Below are 27780 nucleotides of genomic sequence, written 5' to 3'. Positions count from 1 at the left end.
CTCCGCGGCATCTCCATTTTGGACTACGTATGATATTTGGCTTCTTCCAGCCACCAGAGTAGTGCTGGGATTTTCTGGCGTCCCCTGTGATCATTCACACTGATCGCCAGTTTGACCTGGCAGCCCGCAATCTGGGGGCTTGAAAACAAAACTACCATTTGATAAAGAAAGTACTTGTAAGTGAGTACAATAGTACATTCAAAGAATAGTATTCTGTAATATCTGAATTAAAACTTTCAGAATTATGCAAATGATACATGAAACTTGTAATAAGGAGAAAATACATGTAGGCTAAAACGGAAGACTAGTGCCGTAATACTACGCCTCAAAACAAAAAAAAAAGTTTAATGTGAGTGCACAGATTTTTACTCACTAGGGAATATATACTGAATACGTAGTGATTTCCTGGTCAGTAACGTCATGACATTTTTCCTATGCTAACAACAGAAATGAGTTTCCATTCAAAGTAATGGCAAAAAACTTTTGGGGGTAGGATTAATTTTATTTTTGCAAGTTTTCTGTTGTTGTTGTTGTTTTTAAGATTTTGTCAGAGAGAGAGCGAGCACACTCACAAGCAGGCAGATTGGCACGCAGAGGCATAGAGAGAAGAGGGCTCCCCGCCAAGCAAGGAGCCCGATGTGGGACTCCATCCCAGGACATAGGATTATGACCTGAGCCAAAGGTAGCAGGCCAACCCACTGAGCCACCCAAGAGTCCCGGTAAGATTAATTTTTTTTTTAAGATTTTATTTATTTATTTTACAGAGAGAGATCACAAGCAGGCAGAGAGAGAGAGAGGAAGCAGGCTCCCCGCTGAGCAGAGAGCCCGATGCAGGGCTCCATCCCAGGACCCTGAGAACATGACCCGAGTAGAAGGCAGCTGCCCAACCCACTGAGCCACCCAGGTGACCCCCGGTAAGATTAATTTTAAAACAAAATCCATTATAATATATATAAATACATGCACACACACACACACACACACATACTCAAATATATATATTTGAGTATGTGTATATCATGTATACATATACAAGTAGCTGGCATTCAAGGAGCACCTGGCTATGGGAGTCCCAAACAGAGCAAGTATGCCACTCACCCCTGACAAAATCCAAAGGCAGAGAGAGGCACCATAGTTAACCAGGAAAGGAATTTATTTCAGTGATGCTAACACAAGGAAGACAGTGGACCAAGCATCTCAAAGACTGACTCCAAAGCTCTGAAAAATATTTCCAAGTTTATATAAGAAGTTTATATATAAAGTTTATATATAGTTTATATATATTTATAGTTATATTTTTATATATAGTTTATATATATTTATATAGTTTATATATAGTTATATATAAAGTTTATATAAAGATATATAAAGATATATATGTAAGGTTTATATAAAGTTATATATATAGTTTATATAGGAAAAATGTGGGGCAAAAGACAGTGGGTACTATAGATGGGCAGTGAAAGTCCAATGGAGTCTTTGGAGTCAAACATGGGTGGGGGGCCCCCGGTAGTCCTTATTCTTTAAGGAGGTAGTGTCTTTTAGGGGTGGGATTTCTTTGCTCTCTTGGTCTTCCACCTGAGCCGAGAGACAAGCTGTAAAGAAGAAACCAACCAGAAAGTTTGAGGTCAAAATGGAGGCAGCTGAAGTCCTCTTTCATATACACAAACCGCTTTTCTGGATGGGTGGTATTGGAGAAACAATTAAAAATAAAGGGTCATCTCAGAATTCTGCCCAAAGAAATGATTTCAGATTTTGGCCTGGGGAACCATAGATGTAGTTGCTATTTACTGCTGAAGAATAATTCACACATAAATATACAAGTATTTTCACACGGTATCATTTTTATCTACTGTTGTGTTTGTTTGGTATTTGCCTTATTCTCAAGACAGATCTGTGGTGGTTATTCCCACAGTTGATGGACACACACAAATCTACAAGTCACACAGAAATAACTTTCATAAAAATGCATAGAGACTCACTGACAATAAATACATTTACATACCCTAACTGGAAATAATGTCAATTTGAGCGCTTATCTTGTGACAGACACTGTTATATCTCCATGAAAGTCATACATTTTATAGATAGCTCTGCTTTGTTACTGACATATTTTTAGTTTAATATATTTTGAATATTCCCAGTATAATTTAATCTATTTCTTTCATATTTAGAAGCTGCTGCTTGTTATTGTACTTTGTGGATGAGCATATTTTACCCATAAATTCTTGAATATTTGTACTGACTCAACTAAAACTGTGAAGAGCATTATTTATATAAATATTTGAATTATAGTAGCATATAACCCAAGAAGTGAAATTACTTTAGTGAAGTACTTATTTAAAATCTTTTAAGTATGCATATATTTTCTGGCTTAGTTAAAAAAAAAATCATTGTTTCCTTAATTTTGAAAAATTCCTTTTCTTCAATTCCGAGACAAACTCTGCTTGGTAGAGATGTTATTTTCTTATTGTATTACTGGATTCCATTTTGTTAACATTTTAATTAAATTCCCTATTCACAAGAACTGATAACTGACAAATATCTTTCTTTTTATTAGTATCATGTCTAAAAGATACACCCAGTTCTTTTTGCTTTTTTTTTTTTTCAAAAGATCTTATTTATTTTACAGAGAGAGATTGAGATCACAACTAGGCAGAGAGGGGGAGAAAGCAGTGTCCCTGCTGAGCATAGAGCCCCATGCGGGGCTGGATCCCAGGGCCCTGTAATCATGGCCCAAGCTGAAGGCAGAGGCTTAACCCACTGAGCCACCCAGGCGTCCCAACTTCTTCCTTTTTTTGTTCAAGTTTCTACTTTAAATCTTAGAATAATAATGAAAAATGACCACCTATGTACCATTTGCTTTATTTGACAATTTCACATTTTGCCACATTTATCTTGTGTTTGCGAAAACATTTTAAAATAAATATTTCACAAAATACTTAAGTATGTGTCTCCAAAACTAAGTACATTCTTTAATAGCGCATCTATAATCAAACTCCCGTAATGTCCACAAAAGTCTTTCAAAGAGTTTGGGAGTTGGGGGGCGGGGCTCGTTTTGTTTGTTTGTTTGTTTGTTTTTACCAAATCAGGATGCACTAAAAGACCACAAATTACATTAGTAGTTCTTATACGTAGGGCCTAACCTCCGGGGGTGGAGTAGGTCGCGGTCCCTGAAAACGCCAGAAGAACAGACCTGCCCCAGCAAGACAGGTTTATTTACACATTTATTTAAAGAAGTGGACGCGAAGGATTATGGTAGACGTAGTCTTGAGATTGTTTGCTTACCCAGCAGAACTTGCGCCCTGGCTGCGGACAGTGCTGCGCACGCGCAGGTTCGCCATCTTCCTGGTGCCCCTTTTGCGCCAACGGGTTTAAGGAAGCCCGAAATCCCGTTACCAGATTTCCCAGTAACGCTCAAGGTCCTGGTTGCCCACCTTCCTAAGAGCAGAGGTTTGAGCGTTGGCCGGGTGGGAAACGGTGGAGGCCCTCGGTGGGGAGGAGACCCGGGACCCCGCCCCGGGGCCCTTACGGCAGGCGGGGGCTTTTTGGTGCGGGCCAGCGGTTTGAGTGAGTGAGTCCTCAGCTGTGAGCGAGTGGTCCTGTCCGTACGCCCCGGGATGGGGCGCGTGCGCATGCGTGAGGGTGCGCTCTGGTTGCGTGGGGTGCCCCGTGACTTAGAGTCTGGGTAGGCTTTCGAGTGCCCTGGACCTGCTCTCCTTTGACTTTGGCGTCAGTGGCTCTCATTTCTGGGGATAGTAAGTTTCGAGAGGTGCAGATTTGGGCTGCTGGGTGAGGGCTCCAATATGAATTTGTCCTCTGCTCTTTTTTTTTTAAAGGCTTTATTAGAGCCGGAGCCGGGAAAGGGGCGGTGGGAGAAGCGCACTCCCCGCAGAGTGGGGAGCCTGACGAGGGGCTGGATTCCAGGACTGACATCATGACCTGAGCTGAAGTCAGATGCTTAACGAACTGAGCCACCCAAGCGCCCCTATCCTCAAATCCTACATCCTGATTTCCAAGGAACCGATGGGCCCCTGTCGGGTTAAGGAACTGCAACACCAGAAACAGAATTCTCATCCTGAAGAGAGCCCTAGAGACGCTGGATCTCAGAGCTCCAGAGTTCCAGAATGGAGACAGTCCCAGAAAGGGGTAGAACCTAGAACTGCAGGGCATACCATGGCAGTTCTTTATTTTCCTGTTGCGGTGTCGCTGTAACTGAACTAACCTGAGTTAGCTACTTGGCGAGTCACAGGTAGAAACTATGCAGTTGTTATGCAAAGGAAAATTTGCAGCAAATAAGGAGATCATGAGGAATAACTTAACAAAACCATAACTCCGTGAGATGGTGGATGGGTTCCTTTTATTTAGAGAGGGAATGAGGTTCCTTTTATTTAGAGAGGGAATGAATATTTAGAAAGGGGATCCTTGTCATCGTATGTAGAGCAGGCATAAAGTTGTTTCTTAAGGAAACATGCCAGTACATAAATACTATGTACATAGTATTTATACTATAAATAAATTAGATTCTATGTTATATTAGTGGTGCATGTGCTCTTTGAGCAGAGATTTTAGTATTGTGATGAGGTAAAAGTGGTCATTCTAGAGGTCACTCCATGGTCCTACCTGCGCAGGTGAGAGTCACGGTTAAGCTAGGCTCAGACTGGTCTGGATGAGCTAGACCTGGTCCTGGCAGTAGCTGTTGCTTGAGGGGTGATTTCAGTTTCCATTTGCCTGATTTGAGGGTGAAGCTGGAAAGAAGAGGTTAAGAAACAATGTGGGGCAGCAGGCATTGAGTACAAGCAGGTGGGCAGTAAAAGTCAGGTCTTGGGGTCTAGCAGGTGACAAATCCATCCTCTAGTTTTATTCTGCTGCTAATTCTTCAGGGGCACAGGGCAAAGGTCCATCTTCTATAGTTGCTTCCTGCTGGGCATGAGGGTGGTCATTGAAATTGTTAGCAGAGCAGAATTTTCCCTCAGGTTTTGATGTGTCTGTGGGTCACCAGGTTTAACCCTTTAACCCTAAGCTGCTCCTATCTTTGTGTTACTACCAGCTGTAATTCTTGGCCCCCGGGCATTCGTAGAGAATTTTATCAGTCAATGATGCAAAGTCTAAACGGCAGTCTGGGAGCAGTAGGATTATTAGTGGTCTCAGGAAAGGGAGAAACCATGGAGTATTGGGTAACACTGTTTTAATAGCCTGCAGTCCTCATCAGGGGAATTTTCCTTTTTGGTTGAAAGTATGTAGCCAGGCTGTCTGCTTGAAGATTTTTAAAATATCTATTTCCACTTCACTTGAAGTATTAATCCAGGTACAGAATGAGTTCCTCCTCCTTCTGCCAATAAGTACTGTAGGATTAGTCATCATCTAGCGCTATGTTGGCTAAAGAGTTTAGGGACATTACTAAGTTTTCAAGGGCATATCCTGTGTTTTTAGCTAAGGTTCCTATGACATCAGTTAATTTCCTTGCAGTGACTTTATAACCTATAGAACTTCCCCAAGAGGCATCTACTCCCAACAGCCAATCCAACAACAGCCAGAATTAGTTCTGAGGCTTTTTTTATCCAACGGGAAGACCGAGTATGGGTTTTTGGTGGAGCTAGCTAGCCCTGTATTACCATTTTTCTTTCTTTCTTTCTTTCTTTTTTTTTTAAGATTTTATTTATTTGACAGAGATCACAAGCAGGCAGAGAGGCAGGCAAAGAGGAGGAAGCAGGCTCCCTGCTGAGCAGAGAGCCTGATGCGGGACTCGATCCCAGGACCCCTAGATCATGACCTGAGCTGAAGGCAGTGGCTTAACCCACTGAGCCACCCAGGCGCCCCTACCATTTTTCTCTTGAGGGAGACTTCACTGTCCTCTTGAAATAATAAACCCAGGGGCACATGGGTGGCTCAGTCACTTAAGAGTTGGGCTTTTGATTGCCTCTCAGGTTATGATCTTAGGGTTGTGGGAGCAAGCCTCCTGTTAGGCTCATGCTTATCAAAAGTCTGTTTGAGATTCTCTCCCTTTCCCTCTGCCCCTCCTCCTCTTCACTTGTGCGTTCTGTCTTCCTTTGAAATTAAATAGATAAAATCTTGGAAAAAAATAATAAACCCAAAGTACTGTACAGTTTCCTTAGAAATTAGGCCTTTTCCTTGAGACTTTATATATCCTGTCTGCCAGGAAATTTAACATGGATAAGGTATTTTGGTCAGAAACCTCGTGGGTGGGAGTAGCTATCAAAGTACCATCTACATACCATAATATAGTGCTATTTTTCTAAACTTAATTCTCTTAAATCTCATCCCAGAATTTCCCCAGAGATGATGGGGGAGGTTTTTGAAACTCTGAGGTAAAACAGTCCAGCAGTACTGTTGTGTTTGGTGGGAGAGAGGATCTTCTTGCTCAAGCAGATAGTACTTGGAATTCAGGATCTAGTGGGATGCAGAAAAAGGTATTCTTTTGCTCTTACACAATGTAATATTTACTAAGTAAGTTGGTCAGTAGAGTAAAGGGATTGGGTATTACAGATTGAATGTTTCAAGCAGCTTCATTAATAGATCTGAGGCCTTGAACAAATCTGTATTCCTCACTTCCCAGCTTTTTAATAGGTAAAATTGGGGTGTTATATGAGATCTACATGACCTAATCAAACCCCATTTTAAGAGCCTGTTAATTACTGGGTGGATCCTTTGTTTAGCATCTGGGGCTAGCAGTCTGTTTCGATTTCACTTTTACAAATGTGTTGTTAATGGCATGCCCCCACCTGCCCTCACACCCGGACTTTCGGGTTGACTTGCCTTATGATATTTTGGGGGGAATTTTCTCTTTTAAATACTAGGATATGTTGTGATAATGACATGAGTTCAGTTCCTTGGTACCTAGGAACTTGAATTTCTAATTTGTCCTATTCTGAACTTACTGTGGACCCCAATTTGTCTAAAGTATCTCATCCTAAAAGAATATGAGACCTTCTGGCACATATCAGAAAGAGTGTTTTAAGAGCTTTGATCCTATTTCACAAGTCAAAGGATCCAGAAACCTTTTCATGTCTTTTTTTCCTGAGATTCCTTTCATATTACAATTTTTGTTAGAAAGGCTACCCTTCTGGGTGTTGAGTACAGAGAAAGTAACTCCAGTATCAAGTTAAAACTCAAACAACTTCCCTCCCACTGCCCAGGTTACTCAGGGCTTCTTGTGGGAGATGAGAATCTAATGGTCCAAGACCAGTTGGGGAGCCTTGTGGCCCTATCATATCTCATCTTCAGTGAGCGACAGCCGAAATGATTGCGCTTTGCCCTTCTTTCTGTTCGGGAGTGGTTTGGGCAGTCCTGTTTCCAGTGCTCTTCCTGGTTACAATGTGCACATTGATTGGACCCCAACTTTGTTGGTGGTCTCTCGGTCCCATAGAGGGGGCTTGGGGCACTCACTCATGGGTATCATCTTTTCCTCTCCCAGGTTACTTCACGTAGGCTGGAGAGCTCCCACTGAAAGAGCAACTTGCCTTCTCATCTTCTGGTCTTCTTTTACATCCTGCATCACATCCAGTTATGGAACACCTTGAAAGCTAGTTCTAGAAGCTGAGCAGGGTTAGTATCCACACTTATGCCAATTTTGGAGTTTCCTTTGGCTGTCCAGAACAGTTTGAGATATGAAATAGGTTATTAAGGGCCATTCAACTACCCTGAACCTCAGGGTCCCAGTTTGTATTTCGTCTTAGGCAATTTTATAGCCTTTGCAAAAAGGCTGATGGATTCTCATCTGTCCTTTGTTGAATGTCCCATAATTTGGACCAGGAGATCTACTTACCTCCTTCATAGTTTTTAAAAGAAGCCCTCAATAATGGCCAAAATGTTCTCTCTCGTTGTGGGAGTTGGGATCCCCCTCAGAGTCAGTTCTTAGCACTGCCTCCTCATTTGGTCTCTGAGAACTTGATCCTGGCTGAATTTTTTTTATCAGCTTCCTGTCTGGCCTCTGCTAACACAGTAAGCTTTTCTTCTGCCATTAAGAGAATGGTGAGCAAAGCTTGCATATCTTCCCAGACGGGTTGTAAGTAGAAAAGGTATCCTCTATTAAATGTATAAATCAATCAGGTCAGCCCATAATAACCCTTTAGTGTGTGCCTTACAGTTATACAGGTCTGAGATAAAAAATGGGACATGCACATTAATGAGACACCCATCTCAATGGCAACATTCCCATCCTTGGCTTAAAATAGGTCCGTAATCTGGTAGTGCTATCTGACAAGGGAGGATAAAAGGGTGCTGGAGACATCTGAGAAGGCTTTGGGAGTGTTTGCAAAGGATTAGAGCCTGGTATTCATGAAGCTGGGATAGCTGAGGCCCAAATAGAGAAATAAGGCAGAGGCTTATTACAATCCAGTGGTTTGGAGGAGGTGGAGGAGATGGAGATGGAGACAAAGATTACCTGACCCCAAGAGTACAGGACGCATTTTTAGGGTTTTCAGTTCTACCTTCATTTCACAAATCTTAAACTTCCTTTGCAACCCCTCATTTTGATATAATGCCATAAAGCACTGACCATATGGAATCTCTTTCCATTTTTCTTTCTCTTTCACAAAATAAGCTCAACTGTAGTGTCATAGTAAAATTTAAAGTCCCATTTTCTGGCCACTTCTCTTCATCCTCTAGAGTCTATTATTGTGGCCACCCTGTGTTAAGGAGGAAAGTCATCTGTTTTAGGATTAAAGGAAGGTAGTCAAATACTTTCCATTTCTGGAGGCTACAGCCCAATGGAGGCTTTCCTTCAGGGTGGAATTGTCCCTCCCATAATCTGGAATTCCTTCTTAGGGTCTCCTCTCACCCTCTCTCAAGGTAACTTTCAGTGTTATTGGTGACACAGGTGCAGTACAGCCTTACCCACAATACGTATGAGACTTGTTTGACTTAAAATCAAGCCCACAAGGAGAGTGGGTTAATGCTAAGGTAATCCAAGTGGGTGTGGGTAGCTGTGCCTTGAGGAGCAGTGGCGTGGTGCATAGGTTGCCCCTCTTCCAGCCCCTCAGCGTCCACCTAGTCTTAAAGGATTTACTTGGGGAATGGCTCAGGGAGAATCTGGTTTAGATTCAGTAACTCAAAGCACACCTCTCTTTTTAAGAGGAAAAAAAAAACCAGGAACAGTGTCAGATGTCCCCATCAAATGTTAACAGGTCAAACAGATAAGATGGAGATATCCTTCACCCTTGCTGATCCCAGACTAGTCTCGTTTGGGCCACTTCCCATCTGCCAGGCTAAAGCATTCAGCCTCTGAATGGCCAGCTTGTGTTATCCTTTGCCACCAGGGATGTCTGGACTCGACTGTAAAGAGCATTTAATCCCCTGCAGTGTTGATCAGAGAGGCCCTGTTCTTAACTGACTGTCGACCTACCAGGCTTTGTGAGACAACTCAAAGAAAATACTCTTAGAGAGTAGTGCCATAGGATTGGTACCATTTAGTTCTGTGGAGAGATTCTCAGCAAGAGGCTTGGAGTGGCCACAGTCTCTTTAAGGGAGCCGCAACACCTGTCCAGCAAAACAAGCCCCAAGAAAGGAGATCCCCCCCCCCACCAAGAATTCCATCCCCCAGTCCTGGCTAATTGAATGGGTTAGCCCAAAAGGACTGCCGGTTCTCAATGCTCTGTCCTTTGAAAACCAGGGCAGAACCTCAGAGGGAGAACAGTCCCAAGTGGGTTACCAAATCTGTGAGCAAATTGCTCACTACGTCAGGTGGGGTTGTTGCACAAAGTCAAATTTATTTGAAGCAAGTAAGGGGATTGTGGGGAACTTCCAAAGCTCTGACTGTCCTATCAAGGGTGGATGGTTCTTTTGTTTAGGGTTAGTATGAATATTTAGATAGGGAAATCTTGTCATTATATGTAGAGGTGAGCATGAGGTCAAGCTTATGTCGTAAGGAAACTTGCTTATACATAGAGTGTATTTTTTTTTTAAAGATTTTATTTATTTATTTGACAGAGAGAGATCACAAGCAGGCCGAGAGGCAGAGAGAGAGGAGGAAGCAGGCTCCATGCTGAGCAGAGAGCCCGATGCGGGGCTCGATCCCAGGACCCTGGGATCATGACCTGAGCTGAAGGCAGCAGCTTAACCCACTGAGCCACCCAGGCACCCCTACATAGAGTGTATATTAATAAGTGAGACTGGTGCTCCTTTTTGGGCAGAGATTTTATGAGGTAGAGTGGCTGTTGGTCATTCCAGAGGTTGCTCCATGGTGCATCTGCACAGGTGAAAGTAGGAGGTTAAGCTCCAACTGGTCTGGGTGGTCTGGGCTGGCTGGAGGTTTTGTCAGGGCAGTGGCCTGAAGGGTGGCTTCAGTTTCAGTTTGTCTAAGTTAAGAGATAAGCCAGAAAGAAGAGCTGAAGGACAAATGTGACAGAGGTGGGTACAAGCAGGCGTGGAGGTCAGGTTTTGGGATCTAGTTGGATTCACCACCACATCAGACCCCTAACTGCCATGTTTAACTCTTTATATTTAATGTTATTACTGACTTGGTTATATTTATGCCCACCATTTTGCTATACTTTTCCTTGTGTATTTCATATCTTTTTTGTTCTTTTGTTTGTCCCTTTACTGCCTTCTTTTGTATTAAGTGGATATTCTTTAGATTTTCCTTTGATGAATTTAAGTAAATTGTTTTAGAACAGTTTCTAGATTTATAGACTTAAGATCAGTATAATGCAGAGATTCTGTTAGAGGCAATTAGCCGGGTTCTAACAGGAAGTTGGGAGGCCATCCACAAAGAAGTCATAGGCAGCTATGGGGAAAGTTGGGGGCCTGAGCTGGAATCACTCCAAAACAAAGCTACAAGAAAGCTAGATTCAATCAAGATAGGTCCGTGAAGGTGGGTGCCATGACAGGAGACTCCTGACCAAATAAGGAGGGGAAAACCTTGCTTCTAAGAAATCCCCACCCCACCTAATGAATATTCTACTCCCTAGTTAACAACTGTCATTCATAAAAGAGAAACCCAGACTCCCAACACCCACACTTACGGAGCACGCTCGCTCTCTCTTGTTCTCAAATCTTGAGAATGTAGTTTCACTTTAAAATAATAAACTTCCCCTCTCTGTTGTGTCTGGCCTTGAGTTCTTCTTCGTGGCTGAGACCAGGAACCTTTGAGGACATCTTTGGGATGGGCGTGGTTGAAGCCCCCCAGCCCAGGGTCTTCTCTAACCCTAACCCTAACCAGTTCACCCAGTGACAACTCCCTAGATGCTACATTAATTTAATTCCTCTATTTTTAACATTTAAAAGTAGTATGGTATGTTTGTCCCAATTAATGAACCAGTATAGTGCATACGTTTTCCTATTTCCTCAGTTTTTCTGTAATGTTCTTTTTTCTGTTCTGGGTTCCTTTCTAGGATACTGCATTACATTTAGTAGCTGTTTGCTTAAGTTCTTTGTGGCTATGATCATACTCAAAACTCATGACTTCCTAAGTAATTTCCTTCTTTTCACTGGATTCTGTGTTCTTGAGACTCTTTATCTCTCAGTATACCTATATAATGGTATGCTATTGCACACTTCTTCCCAGCTGTGCTCGGTGATGTTATGTTGGTTGTATGGAATTGGTCATGGCAGGAGTATTTATGCATCTGAAATTGGCAACTAAAAGTTGAGGGTTTGGGGGGGGATTGGGGGTAGCTTTTTATTTTGTTTTGGGGGGATTTTTTTGGTTGTGGTTTTTTTTTTTTTTTTTTTTTTTTTGAGAGGCTGCTCATAAGTATTTGAGTCAATTGGTATTACGTCTATGTGTCCATTCCCTCTCTTTTTAGGAACGAACAGGACATTTTACCTACTGGTATGAAAAGTATCTGTAGGCAAGGAGCTGGAGGGGAGGCAGGATCATTTATGACTCATCTCTGTTCTATTATTTCTCAGTTGTATCTTCACACATCTTCATGCTTCTTTAAGAAAAGCAGAAAATGAACAAACCCCAGGTGAGTGGTTTTTTTGTTTTTTAGTTCCTACTTTGTTTTACATTAGCTCTTATGAATAAGATATAACCTTTAAAATGTAAATGTGGAAATAGATAAATGTCAACTTTGGGAGAAATATGGAGTAGCAGGTTAGCAGCAGGGCTGAGGGGCTGTTGTGGTGATGACCTTCAAGTACTTAATGTTGAAGTTGTCAGTGCTGAGCTATACATTTGTACCTGATAGCGATAGCAAACATTATTACACGAAGTGCAATGAAAGTGAGAATAACCCATAATGATTTTTTTTTTAAGATTTTATTTATTTATTTGACAGAGACACAGTGAGAGAGGGAACATAAGCAGGGGAGTGGGAGAGGGAGAAGCAGGCTTCCTGCTGAGTAGGGAGCCCAACATGGGACTCAATCCCAGGACTCTGGGATCATGACCTGAACTGAAGGCAGATGCTTGACAACTGAGCCTCCCAGGCTCCCCAAATGATAATGATTCTTAATGAGACAGAAAGATTTTCCTGAAATTGTGAGGTGGCATGTTCTACAGATATTACTTAGGTTTAGTTCAGGGATGGTTTGTTTAGGACTTCTATATTCTTTTCAGTTATCTTCTATTGATTACTGAGAGAAATATTGAAGTGTCCAACTGTATTAATTTTTTTTAAAGATTTTATTTATTTATTTGACAGACAGAGATTACAGGTAGGCAAAGAGGCAGGCAGAGAGTGGGGTGGGGGGGAAGCAGGCTCCCTGCTAAGTAGAGAACCTGATGCTGGGCTTGATCCCAGGACCCTGAGATCATGACCTGAGCTGAAGGCAGAGGCTTAACTCACTGAGCCACCCAGGTGTCCCATCCAACTGTATTAATTTTTGTCTGTTTTCCCTTTCAGTCCTATCAGTTTTTACCTCTTATATTTTGAAGCTGCTTTGTTAGGTACATGTACATTTAATTTTATCTTGGAAAATTGATCATTTGTCATTAATGTAATGTGAATTGAATGTACCTATTTATCTTCAATAATATCTCCTAATACGTAGTCTGTTTTGTCTGATATTAATGCTGCAACTCCAGCTTTCTTTGGATTATTGTTTGTGTTATATTTCCTTATCCTTTTTCTTTTAACTTATATATTTTTATAATTAAAGTGAATTTCTTATAGGCAGTATATAATTGGTTCTGTTTTTTAACCCCCTCTGATGATCTGTCTGGTTTGATTAGAACACTGTATTTAAAAATTGGTTATTGATATGGCGATTAAAATATTCATTTTGCTAGCTATTTCTCTGTTTGTTCTATTCTTCCTATCTTTTTTCTTTTGAATTTGTTTTCTGTTACTCCGTTTTATCATTGCTATTGTCTTATTTGATTTGAAGATTTTATTTATTTGACAGAGAGTGCACGCACACAGGCATGGGGAACAGCAGGCAGAGGGAGAAGCAGGCTCCCTGATGAGCAGAGAGCCCTATGTGGGACTTGATCCCAGGACTCTGGGATCATGACCTAAACCTGAGCTGAAGGCAGACGCTTAATCACCTGAGCCGCCTAGGCATTCCTTGACTTATTATTTTTACCTTCCTTTTTACTTTTAAAATAGTTAGTGAAAGGCTTATAATAGCTATTTTTAATTAATCAGAGCCTCCCTTCAAATATTAAACCACATGATGTTATAGTATAACAACCTTATAGCAGTATATTCCCAATTCTTCTTTCCTGTCCTTTGTGTTCTTGCACCATACATTTTACGTTAACATGCGCTATATACACATAATACAGTACTACTATTTATGCTTTAGACAGTTATCTTTTAGAATAATTATTGGCAACCTGAAACCCATGGGTGAAATTCAGCTCCCTGTCTGCTTTTACAAATTAAGTTTCCTGGGAACACAGCCTCATGCTTTCTTCTATGTATTGTCTGGGGCTACCTTCACAATACAGTGTTTACTATCTAGTTCATTACAGAAAAAAATTTCTAACCTTTGCTTTAGAACACTTAAAAATTGGGATGGGAGGAATTAACTTAAATTTTCCTTTTTTATTCTATTTCTATTACTCTTCATTTTTATGTGTAGATTCAAGTTTCATTGGCACCATATTCCTTTATTATTTCTTGCAGAGTAGTTCTGCTGATAAAGAATTGCTTAAATTTTTGTTTTTCTGGGAATGCATTATTTCTTCTTTTTTTTTTTTTTTTTAAGATTTTATTTGAGAGTGAGAGTGAGAGTACAAGGAAGGGGAAGGGCAGAGGGAGTGGGAGAAACAGGCTCCCTGCTGAGCAGGGAGCAGGGCATGGAGCTTGATCCCAGGACCTCAAGATCATGACCTGAGCCGAAAGCAAATGCTTAACTGACTGAGCCACCAACATGCCCCTGTTTCTTCATTTTTGAAGATGTTTTCAATAAATAATTATTGGTTGAAGTTATTTTATTTGTAGGGGGGTGTTTTTATTTTTATTTTTTAGTTTTGAAATCTTTTTAACTTTTAATATAGTATTGTTGACATATTAAATTAGTTTTAGATGAAAAACAGAGTGACCTGACTATTATATAACATGAAATGCTCATCATTGTAAGTAAATTACAGTATTTTTGAGTATATTTCTTAGGCTGTACTTTTCATCCTCATGACTTATTTATGTTACAGTTGGGAAGTTTGTACTTCTTAATCTGCTTCATTAATCTCTCCCACTTCCCCTCCCCTGTACTCTTTGCAACCACCAGTTAGTTCTGTGTTTATGGGTCTGTTTCTCTCTCTTGTTATGAATGTGTTTCTCTTTTTTTTTTTTTTTAAGATTTTATTTATTTATTTGACAGACAGGGATCACAAGTAGGCAGAGAGGCAGATAGAGAGAGTGGGGGGGAAGCAGGCTCCCCACTGAGCAGAGAGCCCGATCTGGGGCTCAAACCCAGGACACTGGGATCATGACCTGAGCCGAAGGCAGAGGCTTTAACCCACTGAGCCACCCAGGCGCCCCGAGTCTGTTTCTCTATTGCTGTTGTTCGCTCATTTGTTTTATTTTTCAGATTCTAAATGTAAGTGAAGCATAAATGAAATTATATGGATTTGTCTTTGTCTGGTTTCACTTAACATAATACCCTCTAGGTTCATCCATGTCACAAATGGCAAGCTCCAGTTCTTTTTCATGGCTGAATAATATTCCATTCAACCTTATCCATTTTTATCCATTAATCTCTATCTTTATCCATTAGTCTATCAGTGGACACTACCGCTGCTACCATATCTGGGCTATTGTAAATAAATATAGGGATGCATGTATCTTTGAATTAGTATTTTTGTTTTCTTTGTATGAATACCCAGTAGTGGAATTACTGGTTCATATTAATATATTAATTTTGGGGGGACCCTCCATACTGTTTATCTTAGTGGGAGCAACACCTACTTTTCCACCATTCTGCCCACTTTTTAATTGGGTTATTTGGGTTTGGGTTTTTTTTTTTAATGTTTGTGTGAATGCTTTATATATTTTGGATATTAACCCCTTCTCAGACATGTCATTGCAGATATTTTCTCCCATTCATTAGGTTTCCTTTTTATCTTGTTGATGGTTTCATTCATTGTGTGGAAGCTTTTCAGTTTGATATATTCCTGTTTGTTTTTGCCTTTGTTTCCCTTGTACCAGGAGACTGATTCAGGAAAGTATTATAGAGGTTGATATCCAAGAGATTACTACCTGTATTTTCTTTTCAGAGTTTTATGGTTTCAAATTTTCCATTAGGTCTTAAATCTATTTTGAGATTATTTTTGTCTGTAGTGTAAGAAAGTGGCCCAATTTCATGCTTATGCATGTAGCTGTCCAGTTTTCCCAGCACCATTTATTGAAGAGAATGTCTTTTTTCTCCATTGTATATTCTTGCCTCCATTGTCATTGAATAATTGTTCTCTCTCCTTCTCTTTATGTGTATATGTATTTTTTTTCTGGACTCACAGTACTGTTCCATTGACCTATGTATGTGGTTATACATAGCCTCATTGATCTTTTATCAATAGCCTCATTGATCTTTTCTTTGTTCTTTCTTTTGTCATCTCTGTTTCATTTCTTTCTGATCTCTAGTATTTCCTTCTCTCTTTCTTTTTAGATTTATTTATTTATTTATTTTAGAGAGAGTGCAAAGGGGGAGGGAGGTGCAGAGGGACACAGAGAGAGAGAATCTGAAGTAGACTTCTTGCTGAATGCAGAACGCAACACAGGGTTCACTACCTGAGCTGCAATCAAGACTCAGATGCTTAACTGACTCAACCACCCAGGAATCTCTATTATTTATTTCTTTGTGCTAACTTTGGGTTTTGTTTTTTGTTTTTCTAGTTCCTTTTGGTGTAAGGTTAGATCATGTATTTGAGTTATTTCTTGTTTTTGATGTAGGTCTTGAGCACTGTAAATTTCCTTTAGTACTGCTCTTGTTCCATCTCTAAGACTGTTGTGTTTTTATTTTCTTTTCACTTCTCTCCAGATATTTCTTTTTTTTTTTTTTAAAGGTTTTATTTATTTATTTGACAGAGAGAAATCACAAGTAGATGGAGAGGCAGGCAGAGAGAGAGAGAGGGAAGCAGGTTCCCTGCTGAGCAGAGAGCCCGATGCGAGACTCGATCCCAGGACCCTGAGATCATGACCTGAGCCGAAGGCAGCGGCTTAACCCACTGAGCCACCCAGGCGCCCTCTCCAGATATTTCTTGATTTTCTCTTTGATTTCTTCATTGATGCATTCATTTTTGAGGAACATGTTATTTAGGTTTAGATTTAGATTGGCACATACTTGTATTTCTTTTAGTTATTTTCTTGTGATTGATTTCTAGTTTTGCCCCATTGTGGTTGTTTTTCATCTCTTACTGTATTCCCATTTCTAGATTTCCATTTGGTTCTCTCTGCTGAAATTATCCATTTGATTTTGCATGTCCTATACTTTTTGAGTTTAAACATACATTAGAGTCTTTAACATAAAGTTATAATTACTTAAAATCCTGTTAGATAGTTTCAACATCTATGTAATATCTATTTCTGATGGTTACTTTATATCTTTGTAGTATTTTATTAGTTTCTTTCCTTTTCATATGCTTTGTGATTATTTGTTGAAGTGTATATGTCTTGGGTCAGACTCTAAACTGGGATAACTAGATTTTATTGCTAGAAATGGCAATTCCCTATGAGGCCTTTAGTTCGCAGGTTCAAGTTTAACTAGTTAGGAGTTGGGCAGAATTTGAGAATTAATTTTCTGTTACTACTCTCAGGGTAGAATAGGCTTTCACTTTCTAAAGACTTACCTTGTGTGTAGGATACAGGTTCATTTACCAGAGCTCTCTGTTCATTTGAGTTTTAAGGGTTCTCCTTGTGTGTATCTCAGAGAGGGTCTCTTTACATGCTTTTATTTATCTCTTGTCTTTCTGTCAGCAATATTATATTAGTCCTTTTGTTATTCCAAGCTTGTTAGCTTGGTGGTAAGAAGTTATGGGCAGAATATGCTCTCTTACTCCAATATGGCCTTAGTGTTAAGTCGTCCCTGTGACCTTGGGTCATGGGGATGTGGCCTTCTTGATTCTCTTGGCCCCCACCACTCATCAAGCTGTAGTTGTTGACTCAGTGCATAACCCTGCTCTTCCCCAGGAATAGAGTAGGTGCCCAGTGGGGTTCACAGAGAAAAAGCCTGTAAATGGGCATCTGGGTAGCATGGTCAGTTGAGCATCCTACTCTTGGTTTTGGCTCAGGTCTTAATCTCAGGGTCAGGACATTGGGCCCTGCAAGGAGCTCTGCTCAGTGTAGAATGTGCTTGAGACTCATTCTCCCCCTCCTCTCCTCTCTAAAATAAATCAGTAAACCTTAAAAAAGAAAAAAAGAAAGAAAAGAAAAAAAATGCTTGTAAAAAGGTGCAAGTCTCCTCCATGTCTGTGGTCCGAAGGGGTTTCTCATTGTTGTGTCAGCTCACACTCTGTTTTCATTAATTAAATTTCCCTCTATTCTGGTTGACTTCTTACCTGTGGTCTAACTCAGGTAGGCAAAAATAGACATTTTCTCTCTTCCTGTGTATATTGTGTCTTCCTAGATTTGGGGTACGTGGGTGCTTTGTAATCATGCCTCCCCTGTAAGGGAAAAAAATTGTGAATTTGAAATTAGTGTGACTAATTTTCATTGTAGGAGAAAAAGTGATTTTCTTCCTTGCTTTATGCATCCTGGAGCAGAAGCAAAGTCAACCCACGTGTTTTTAATGCCTTCAGTTTATGTTGTATTGCCTCATAGTCATAAAGAACATTTATCCATCACATTTCAGGCCCTACAGCTTTAACTCTTTAATTAAGCACAAGTTGTGATACAAAATAGTTACTTTTTTTCTTTTCTGACTCTAATACACATTTTACATTTTCTTTCCTTTGCTTTTTTATGTATGCTAGTATGTTCTAGTAATACCTTATTTTTAGTTTTGCAGTATGTTGTGTTTGTGTAGTATTTAACTTTCTAGAGAATAAAAACAGTGTTTTATTCTTGTTAATATTCACATTTCAAGGTTTAGAGCATTAATAAACTAAAATAAGCATAATTTTTACTTTTACTTTGCTTTTCTTTTTTACTTCTACAAAATCTAATACAAGGTAATGTATGCAGTAGGCATATTTTAACATCAGTTCTCAACAGTGAACCTGGGAAGAATTTGTTTCCATATTTCTTTCCTGTGCTACCCCAATTCTGATAACTTCAGACTGAACAGAAATGTGCTCTTCCAGGGGTCACTGTCATTTGGAGATGTGACTGTGGACTTCTCCCAGGAAGAGTGGCAGCACCTGGACCTTGCTCAGAGGACCCTGTACAGGGATGTGATGCTGGAGAACTACCACAACTTTGTCTCAGTGGGTAAGCAGTTTTCATGTCAAATTTTGTATAACATGCACTTCATTTCTTAGATACCAAAATGTTTGGTCTTTTATAGTTTATGTGGTTGAGACTTTTGCTTCAGGATCTGCGGTTGTTAATCTCTTTTGAGCACAAGGAAGAATTTTTGTATGCTCACATCCCATAAATGTTTAAATAAGCCTCATCAACGTGCAGCTCCAGAAAGTCTGTCTTCTCTCTCCTTTAGAATTGCTATTAAAAAAAAGAAGAAGAAGAATTGCTGTAGCCCATGTCCAAATTCTGTGTCATTTTTCCTTTTACAGGGTATCCCATTAAAAAGCCAGATGTGATCTTCAAGTTGGAAGAAGGAAAGGAGCCATGGATATTAGAGGAAGAATTTCTATACCAGAACTACCCAGGTGAGTTAGTGAGTAACGGAAAGGTTAGTGAGGAAGCGAGGGGAAATTATAATCTAGGCAGTCAGTTTAGGAGTTAGACATTATTTAAAATGTTTTCTAAGAATCTCTTCCTAGTGGCACCTACTTTAGAAGTAGAGAAATGTAAAATATGTATTATATATAATATATATATATATATATGTGCTAAAATTGGAAAAGAAAAGGGTAATGCTACAGAGGAATGTAAACTGGTTTTCTGATTATTCAAAGCTAGGGGTCCAAGGATATCATTTATGCAGATAAGCAAGTAATACTGGCTTTATTGCGTTTAATAGCACAAAGGTAAAACTAAGAAAAGTGAGAAAATCTACTAAAATTTGGTTCTTGAGGAGAAGGGAAGAAACACTGTTTTCAGTTTTACATGTTGTATTGTAGTACTTGGTACTATTTTTTAAAATTACCTATAAATTAATAAGATTACAAATTCATATTTACCAGATTAATGTAACAAAATTACAGCCTTAATTTTACAGTCGTACTTCTGTGGGTACCTTAAGAAAATGGGGAAAAGACCTGTTTTAGTATTTAAAAAACATTTGCAAACAAGTGGAAGTATATGATGCTAAAAGGAAACCCTCGGTAAATCCTAGGAAGTAGGAAATAAAACATTCCCTAGTTATAGTCTGATAAAAGTAGAGGTTGGTTAAAATAAATAAATAAATAAACATACATGAGAAACTTGTTCTTTTATATTTTTTTTATTTTTGATTATTTTTTCTTTGTAAATTTCTGATAGTTTTCATGTTCTTGCTTTATGTCAGTATCAGTAAGAACTATATTCCCTCATACTTTTATTTTGTCCCATTCCTAATCGTAGTTGATTAGAATTCTTTTGTTGTTGACAGTGGTGTTTTTGTGCTTTTGTTTGCCTAGAACATCTATTTTTTTCAGTAGCGTGACAAAATAAATCTGTGCTCCTGTTTATTTCATGAAATTTAAATTAATGTACCTTTTATTGACGACTATATTCTGACCTTATTTGGCTGCTCCAGTTTTATTTTTAGGTTGCTTATACTCATGCTAAACATCATTTGATCCACTCGCATTAAATGTCACTTAGGCATCCTGTGTGCTTTGCCATATCACACCTTTCTTCATTATGTGCTTTCCTTGACTAGATACTAAATGCATTAACAAATGAAAATTACTCAGAACATTGTTTAGTGTATAAGTAAAACTCTATTTTTCCGCTTATTATATTGAATGTTGTTACAGTAAAAGTTAAGTGTACCTGCTTCCAAGAAGGAAGAGACTTTGAATGTTTGAGCCAGTGTAATGTCTTCTTTCTCTCAATGCTCAGCATGTAGTGGGTCTTTCAGAAGAAACAAAAGTAAATGATCCGTTACCTGATAATACCTGAGGTATGATCTAACAAAGAGAACGGCAATCGTGTTATTCTTTCTTACTTTGGCATATAATCTGAAATGAACATTTGATTAACATGATCAAGGAAAGGAAAAATTTCATATTCTGAAAACATTGTGAAGGATCTCTGATTACTTACCTGAACCTATAGTTCCTGATTCATCAGGTATAAGATGGCATAGTGTCTAAAGATTTGTGTTTGAAAAATCTTTCTAGGTAATGCTGATACACATAGCTGGTTGAAGTCTATTGATTTCAAATTACTCAGATTTTTTAAAAAATCAGACTTAACAACACCTGTTATGAGCAGTGATTATAAAGTATGGTCTGCACACCTACCACATGTTTTTGTAAATAAAATGGTTTTGCAACACAACCATACTCCTTCATTTACATATGGGCTTTTTTGCCAGTTTCATGCTCTAATCGCAGAGTTTGATATTGTGATAGACGGGTATGACCTGCAAGACCTAGAAGGTGTACTGTTTTGCCTTTTAAGGAAAAGTTTGCCATCCTTTGGACTGAAGAATGAGAATAAAATTGCGTGAAACACTTTAAATTCAGCATTAAGAAAAAATTGTCATTCTCTCAACTCTAAGAAGCCATAGATTGTAACTAGATCATTATGTGATGAACCACTAAGTAAAAAATATCTTGCTTATTATAGTGTGACCTGCTGAGTACAGATCTGTGATCAATTATAAGAGGCATTTTAGAAAGTTAAATATGTGTATATTATATTGGGTGATTTTAGATTTTAGAACGTTAAATATGTGTATATTCAAGAAATACAGTATATTACAAAGCAGTGCTATTTATGACTGTGTTAGAAAGAGCTCATTTACATTGGAACTACTTTAAGATTTAGAACGAATATAAGTTTGAAAGTTTTACAAGTATGAAGATTTGAAAAGGCATTCTTGAAGGGTTGGAATAATGGTATTATTATGTCATTTTCCTAGATAGTAGTTAGCCTATACCCTAGCTGTGGCTCTGAGTGAAAGAACATACTTTGACCTTATAGTCAAGAATGAATAATTTAATAAGACAAAGAACTGACTAAACTGGCAGAGAGGATATTGATTGAGGAGTTGTAGGATGGCAGCTTAAAGATGTGATGTGGATTTAGTTGGTATAAATTTTGTTTGCTAGAATGATGACTTGTAACAGTCGTCATGTGGTACTTGGGTCAGGCCAGTGGTTTTTTAGATTGGGATAGAATTTTTCGCAGTGGGTAGCAAACATGGACAATATTTTTTAAATGGTAAATCAACATAAATGTTACTCATTTCCTGAGATTTGTTTGGAAACATATGATCCTTAAGTTTTGATAATAAACAGAAACCCGAAATGTGCAAGTGTGAGATGTGAAAGATAAAGGAAAGTTAAATATTAGTATTTTGGCATAGGCAATGCTATTTTAAGGAAAAATAAGTGAACATAGGTTCACGTGTTGAGTGGCTACAGTAGAGCAATATGAGCGTATCAAAGCCAAAATAGGGAGATACATTGAATCTATGTATCATTGAATCTATTACTTCTTTTGTCATTATTTTGTATTTCATTTTGGGACATTGGCATTCCTATTGGGAGGGGAATTTGAGTACAGTCTGATGACTCCTTTGAATATAAGGCCTTTGGTGCTTTCAGAAATTTATCTTACTATTGTGTGGGAGGGAAATTTAACTGGAAGCATGAGAACTTGTTTGGATATTACTAAAACAATACAGGTTGGAATGTATTAGACCTACTCTGTCTCCTTAATGTCACATTTTCCTCCACGAACATCTTTTCCTACTCATTTTTCTTGTTATTCCAATTACTTTTCATTAGCTCAGTTGGACCCATCTTATTTCCTGTGATTTTTCTCCTACCTGAATCTGTCACTGTAGAATCTTCCATCCTCTTCACTGCTTCTTGAATTTAAATCTACATTTTTGGGGCGCCTGGGTGGCTCACTGGGTTAAAGCGTCTGCTTTCAGCTCAGGTCATGATCCCAGGGTCCTAGGATCGAGCCCTACATCAGGCTCTGGTCAGTGGGGAGCCTGCTTCCTCCTCTCTCTTTCTCTCTTCCTGCCTCTCTGCCTACTTGTGATCTCCGTCTGTCAAATAAATAAATAAATAAAATCTTTGTAAAAATCTACATTTTTGTCCATTTTGAATGTCTTACTTGTAAAGTGCTGAATAATTATATGTCTGCATGTTAATAGCTTTTCTTCCTTTTTCCACATATTTTCTCAAACTAGGTGGGGAAAGAGGCACTTTGATCCTGAGACACTACTGAAACCAACGTCAAATATATAAAAGCACATTTGTATGTTAATCCAGTTCCATTCGAACTGTAAAATTCTTACAGTTTGTTCAATATTTTCATTTTTAGAAGACAGCAGAGATTATTACGTAGCAGAGAGAATCCAGAAAAACAAAGACAAATACTTGCCGCAAGTTTTATTCAACAACAAAAAAGTGACCTTAGAGAAAGTTTATGCTTTAAGGAAATCATCTAATAAAAGTACAGATTTTATTCCTTCAAGAAAAATACCCTGTAAACATGACTTACATGGAATGAATTTGAAAAATATTTTAGTATCAATTGGTAGTAATAGATATTCTTCAAGGAGAAGGCCTCACATGTTAAATGTGTATGAGCAGTTACTTGATATAAAGCAGGAAAAACCTCATACTCAAGAGAGTTCTCATGAAAATAATCAATATGAGAAAGCCCTTGGTCATAAGAATGGTATTATTCAGCATATAAATACACAGTCTTCAGAGAAGACATTAAAATATGATGATGGAAAATCCTTAGGAAAAAAGACCACAATAATTCCACACAGGCAAATTGACACAGGAGAGAAACTCTGTGAATATAATGGACATGGAGAAACCTGTGAGAGGTCATCTCTTTTGGAATGTCATGGAGTTTCCTTTGAAATGAAACAATGCAAAGGCAATCAAATTGAAAATAATTTCAGCAGGATGTCACATGTTACTCAAGTTCAGAAAAAAAAGAGATGTGAGGGTCTATTCAAATGTAGTGAATGTGGGAAAACATTCAACTACAAGTCAAACCTCACAGTGCATCAGAAAACACATATGGGAGAGAAACCCCATGAATTTAATTCATGTGGGAAAACGAGTCCTAAGTCACCCCTCACAGACCATCAGTTAGCACATATAGGGGAGAAACTTTATAAATGTAGTGAATGTGGGAAGTCCTTTTGCAAGAAGTCATCTCTTACTCGACATGAGGAAACATACACAGGGAGGAAACCCCATGAATGCAATGATTGTGGAAAAACTTTCTGCAAGAAGTCAGCCTTCACTCAACATCAGAGAACTCATACAGGAGAGAAGCACTTCCAACATAATGAATGCAGTAAGACCTTCCATCGCCAGTCAGACATTAAGGTACATCAGAGAATTTACACAGGAGAGAAACGCTTCCAATGTAATGAATGTGGCAAGACTTTCCATTGGCAGTCAGACATTAAGCTACATCAGAGAATTCATACAGGAGAGAAACCCTTTCAGTGTAGCAAATGTGGTAAAACTTTCTATCGTCAGTCAGATGTTAATGCACATCAGAGAATTCACACGGGAGAGAAACGCTTTCAATGTAATGAATGTGGTAAGACTTTTTATTGGCAATCAGACGTTCATGCACATCAAAGAACTCACACAGGAGAAAAACCCTTTCGGTGTAATGAATGTGGTAAATCTTTCCATCGGCAGTCGGATGTTAATGTTCATCAGAGAACTCACACAGGAGAGAGACGCTTTCAATGTAAGGAATGTGGTAAAACTTTCTATCGTCAGTCAGATGTTAATGCACATCAGAGGATTCACACAGGACAGAAACCCTTTCAATGTAATGAATGTGGTAAAACTTTCTATCGTCAGTCAGACGTTAATGTGCATCAGAGAACTCACACAGGAGAGAAACGCTTTCGATGTAATGAATGTGGTAAAACTTTCTATCGGCAGTCAGAAGTTAATGTTCATCAGAGAACTCACACAGGAGAGAAGCCCTTTCAATGTAATGAGTGTGGTAAAACTTTTTATCGGCAGTCAGATGTTAATGCACATCAGAGAATTCACACAGGAGAGAAACCTTATAAATGTAATGAATGTGGGAAATCCTTTTATGAGAAATCATCCCTCACTCGACATGAGAGAACTCACACAGGGGAAAAGCCCTATGAATGTAATGAATGTAGGAGAACCTTCTGCCAGAAGTCAGCCCTCACTCAACATCAGAGAACTCACACAGGAGATAGACCCTTTCGATGTAATGTATGTGGTAAAACTTACCGTCATCTGTCAGCCATTAATGTACATCAGAGAATTCACACAGGAGAGAAGCCCTTTCAGTGTCATGAATGTGAGAAATCTTTTCTTACAAAGTCGACTCTTATTAATCATCAGAGAACTCACACAGGAGAAAAACCCTTTGAATGTAACGAGTGTGGGAAGAGTTTTCGTCATAAATCTACCCTCACTACCCATCTGAGAATTCACTCAGGAGAGAAACCTTATAAATGCTGTGAATGTGGAAAAACTTTTGGCCGGAAATCAGCCCTTACTAATCATCAAGGAATTCACCTAGGGTAGAAACTCTGTAGCAAAAACTTGCTGGGTTTTTCCTCATACCCATTTTTCTTTGTGGTTACCTACTAGTCAAGATTTTCTGGCTTTCCATTCACATGAGGCCATGTGACCTCTGCCATAAATTCCAAGCCTATAAAGGACCTTGCTTGAAATTTTTCCTACTTCCATTTTTCTTTCCGTATCAAAGGGTATGGGGATCATCCTCAGGGTACTTGGGAGCTAATCATTAGAGATTATAGATTCACAGGTTTGAAGAAACCAGTGTCCTGGGCAGAGTTCTGCCTTCTCTAACATCCCTTGTAAGTCTTCTCATGAACCAGAAATTTCAGATTTGTTCAGACCTTACACATTTAGGGCTTTTTGTTGTCATAGTATATCCTAGCCATCCCTTACTTCATATACCCTGTGAATCTAATGAAGGCATGAGAAACACTCTGTCAGAGAATTCATTAGGGGGGAAATATCTCAGTATTCTGCATCTTAATAAACTTTGATGAACAAGTCAAGCATTTTGTAAATCAGAAGTTTACAAATTGAGACACCCTAAAATGAAATGAATGTAGGAAAATTTTCACAATCTGCTTCTGATTGGCCATCATATAATTGAGAATAGAAGCTAATAACTTGAAAAACACTTCAAAATTTATCAGAGAATGCGTAACAAAGGAAAATTGTCAGTTTAGGAAGTGAGGAAAACATCCTTGTCTAGAAATAATCTTATTCTAGAAGCAATACTGCTAATTGCTTAGAAGTATTACAATCTACTTAGAAGTAGAGCAATACTCTAATACATCCAATTTGGATGCAATACTAAATAATCTTATTAATAATCTACTGTGGGATATTTATTTGACCACAATGGTCAACATGTGGCTTTGAGACTGCACAAGTGGGTTGAGACATCAAAGTAACAGTACTGTGTATGTGACTAAAATAGCAGCACTTTGTAAACATCAGCACTAAGTGTATATATGAATAAAGTAATAGCACTAAGTATATGTGTGAATATGTAAACAAAGTAACAGGACTAAGTGTCTCTGTGAATAAAGTAACAGCATTATGTGTTTAGGTGAATAATAAGCCTCTGAGCTTAATCAGGCTTAAACATATGAGTGTGACCTTCAATGCCTACATTCTGTATGCTTGATTTTTCTTTTAAGTTCCCAAATAGTTATAGTAGGAACAACGCACTCCTACCTAAGTAATTTTTGTGACATACAATGTGTTTTCTGACACCAACTGGTATTGTCCCATCACATACTTTTACCACAATATTTATTTTTAAAAGAAACATTGAATGAGTGAAATACTACATGTCGTGTATGTTTTCTGCTTTCTGATGGCACATGTAAATCAGTACAGGCATTGTTAACAAACCGTTCTTTTAGAAAATAAGTCAAATAATGACTGATAAAATCAAGATTTACTTGATGTATACAGTGATTCAGTACAAATTTAAAATACAGACCTGAAATTTTCAACACTGGTCTTGAACGTTAGGTACTTATTATACTGTACAGATTGAAAGCAGTGCCCACTGAAGAAATTTTCCCCACTTTATATTTGTGTTATGTCCAAAGAATACTTATATAAGTTTTAAGAGTGAGGTTCAAATTTTATGTGAGCAAAGAACTGTCTGCATTTGTATTTAGTGTGATAGAATGACACGTTTCCTCCTACAGTTATGTGGTCTTTTCAGACAAGCCGTTCTGTGTGTCCCTTACTATTTGAGTGACCTATGTAGTGATTTAATCTCTGCCTCAATTTCCTCATCTACAAAATGGAGATAATATTATCTACCTCACAGATACTGAACGGTTAGGGTCAGAGTTTTCTGTTATTAGAGCTAAAGGCATTTATGTTTAAAACTTGAACATTAGAAATAAAATGGTCTGTCATCCTGCAGTATGAAATGTGTTTCTGCTTCTTGAGTTGGTATGAGAAGACTCTTATTAAAACCTTCTGGGGATGCCTGGGTGGCTCAGTTGGTTAAGCAGCTGCCTTCGGCTCAGGTCATGATCGAGTCCCACATCGGGCTCCTTGCTCGGCAGGGAGCCTGCTTCTCCCTCTGACCCTGCCTGCCATTCTGTCTGCCTGTGCTTGCTCTCATTCTCTCTCTCTCTGACAAATAAATAAATAAAATCTTAAAAAAAAAAAAAAAAAAAACCTTCTGTTTTGTCAGGTTTGTCCTTAAAACATATGGAACAAATGTGTTTAAGGTAAATGGAATAATCTACTGATCTCTTTCTCTTGTCGATTAAATATGGTGTAAACTAAAAACCCCAACTTTGTTTTTTTCCAAATGAATAGCCAGTAGATCTTTCACCTTTTGATTCATTCACCCCTATTTCACTGATTTGGAACCACATTTTTATTGTATACAGATGTATCCTTTGGTGTGGCTGTTACATTTCTAGGCCCTGTATTCCTGTCCCCATTATTCTACTGGTGGTACACAATGTGGATGGGCCAACCATGGGACACCACCCTACTACCCCACACTGATGATTTCACTGTTCTTCACTCTCTGCTTTTTGCTGTTCTGTATAAAATTGTGAATTTCAGTGGTTCTAGTAACATTTTGTCATGTC

The 27780-nt window shown here is 38.7% G+C and overlaps 1 protein-coding gene across 7 annotated transcripts; it reads left to right on the top strand.

The window, feature by feature from the left end:
- Window positions 1–17: 17 nt before the first annotated feature.
- On the top strand, window positions 18–27102 carry LOC131829018 (oocyte zinc finger protein XlCOF6-like). 7 transcript variants are annotated; one of them, XM_059170350.1, is made up of 6 exons: window positions 18–176; window positions 765–914; window positions 11872–11930; window positions 18650–18776; window positions 19079–19174; window positions 22959–27102. In XM_059170350.1, exons 3-6 carry the CDS (start codon window positions 11916–11918, stop codon window positions 25190–25192), a joined length of 2472 nt encoding a protein of 823 aa, XP_059026333.1. In that variant the 5' UTR covers window positions 18–176; window positions 765–914; window positions 11872–11915; the 3' UTR covers window positions 25193–27102. The 7 variants fall into 7 exon arrangements, with proteins under 7 accessions (XP_059026333.1, XP_059026330.1, XP_059026329.1 ...); XM_059170346.1 differs by lacking the exons at window positions 18–176; window positions 765–914 and adding exons at window positions 3331–3453; window positions 3840–4252; XM_059170344.1 differs by lacking the exons at window positions 18–176; window positions 765–914 and adding exons at window positions 3331–3453; window positions 3840–7566.
- The last annotated feature ends 678 nt before the right edge of the window (window positions 27103–27780 follow it).

Source organism: Mustela lutreola, chromosome 4 (genome assembly GCF_030435805.1).
Source record: "Mustela lutreola isolate mMusLut2 chromosome 4, mMusLut2.pri, whole genome shotgun sequence".
Lineage (NCBI taxonomy): Eukaryota > Metazoa > Chordata > Mammalia > Carnivora > Mustelidae > Mustela > Mustela lutreola.
The sequence above is the reverse complement of the archived record's forward strand: the minus strand, read 5'-3'. Positions and strand labels throughout refer to the sequence as shown.

Bases quoted from the DNA above. Each gene is read 5' to 3' on its own strand.
- LOC131829018 (XM_059170350.1), top strand. The intron at 18,777-19,078 runs GTAAGCAGTTTT...TTCCTTTTACAG, and splicing joins CCACAACTTTGTCTCAGTGG to GGTATCCCATTAAAAAGCCA. The intron at 19,175-22,958 runs GTGAGTTAGTGA...TTTCATTTTTAG, and splicing joins TCTATACCAGAACTACCCAG to AAGACAGCAGAGATTATTAC.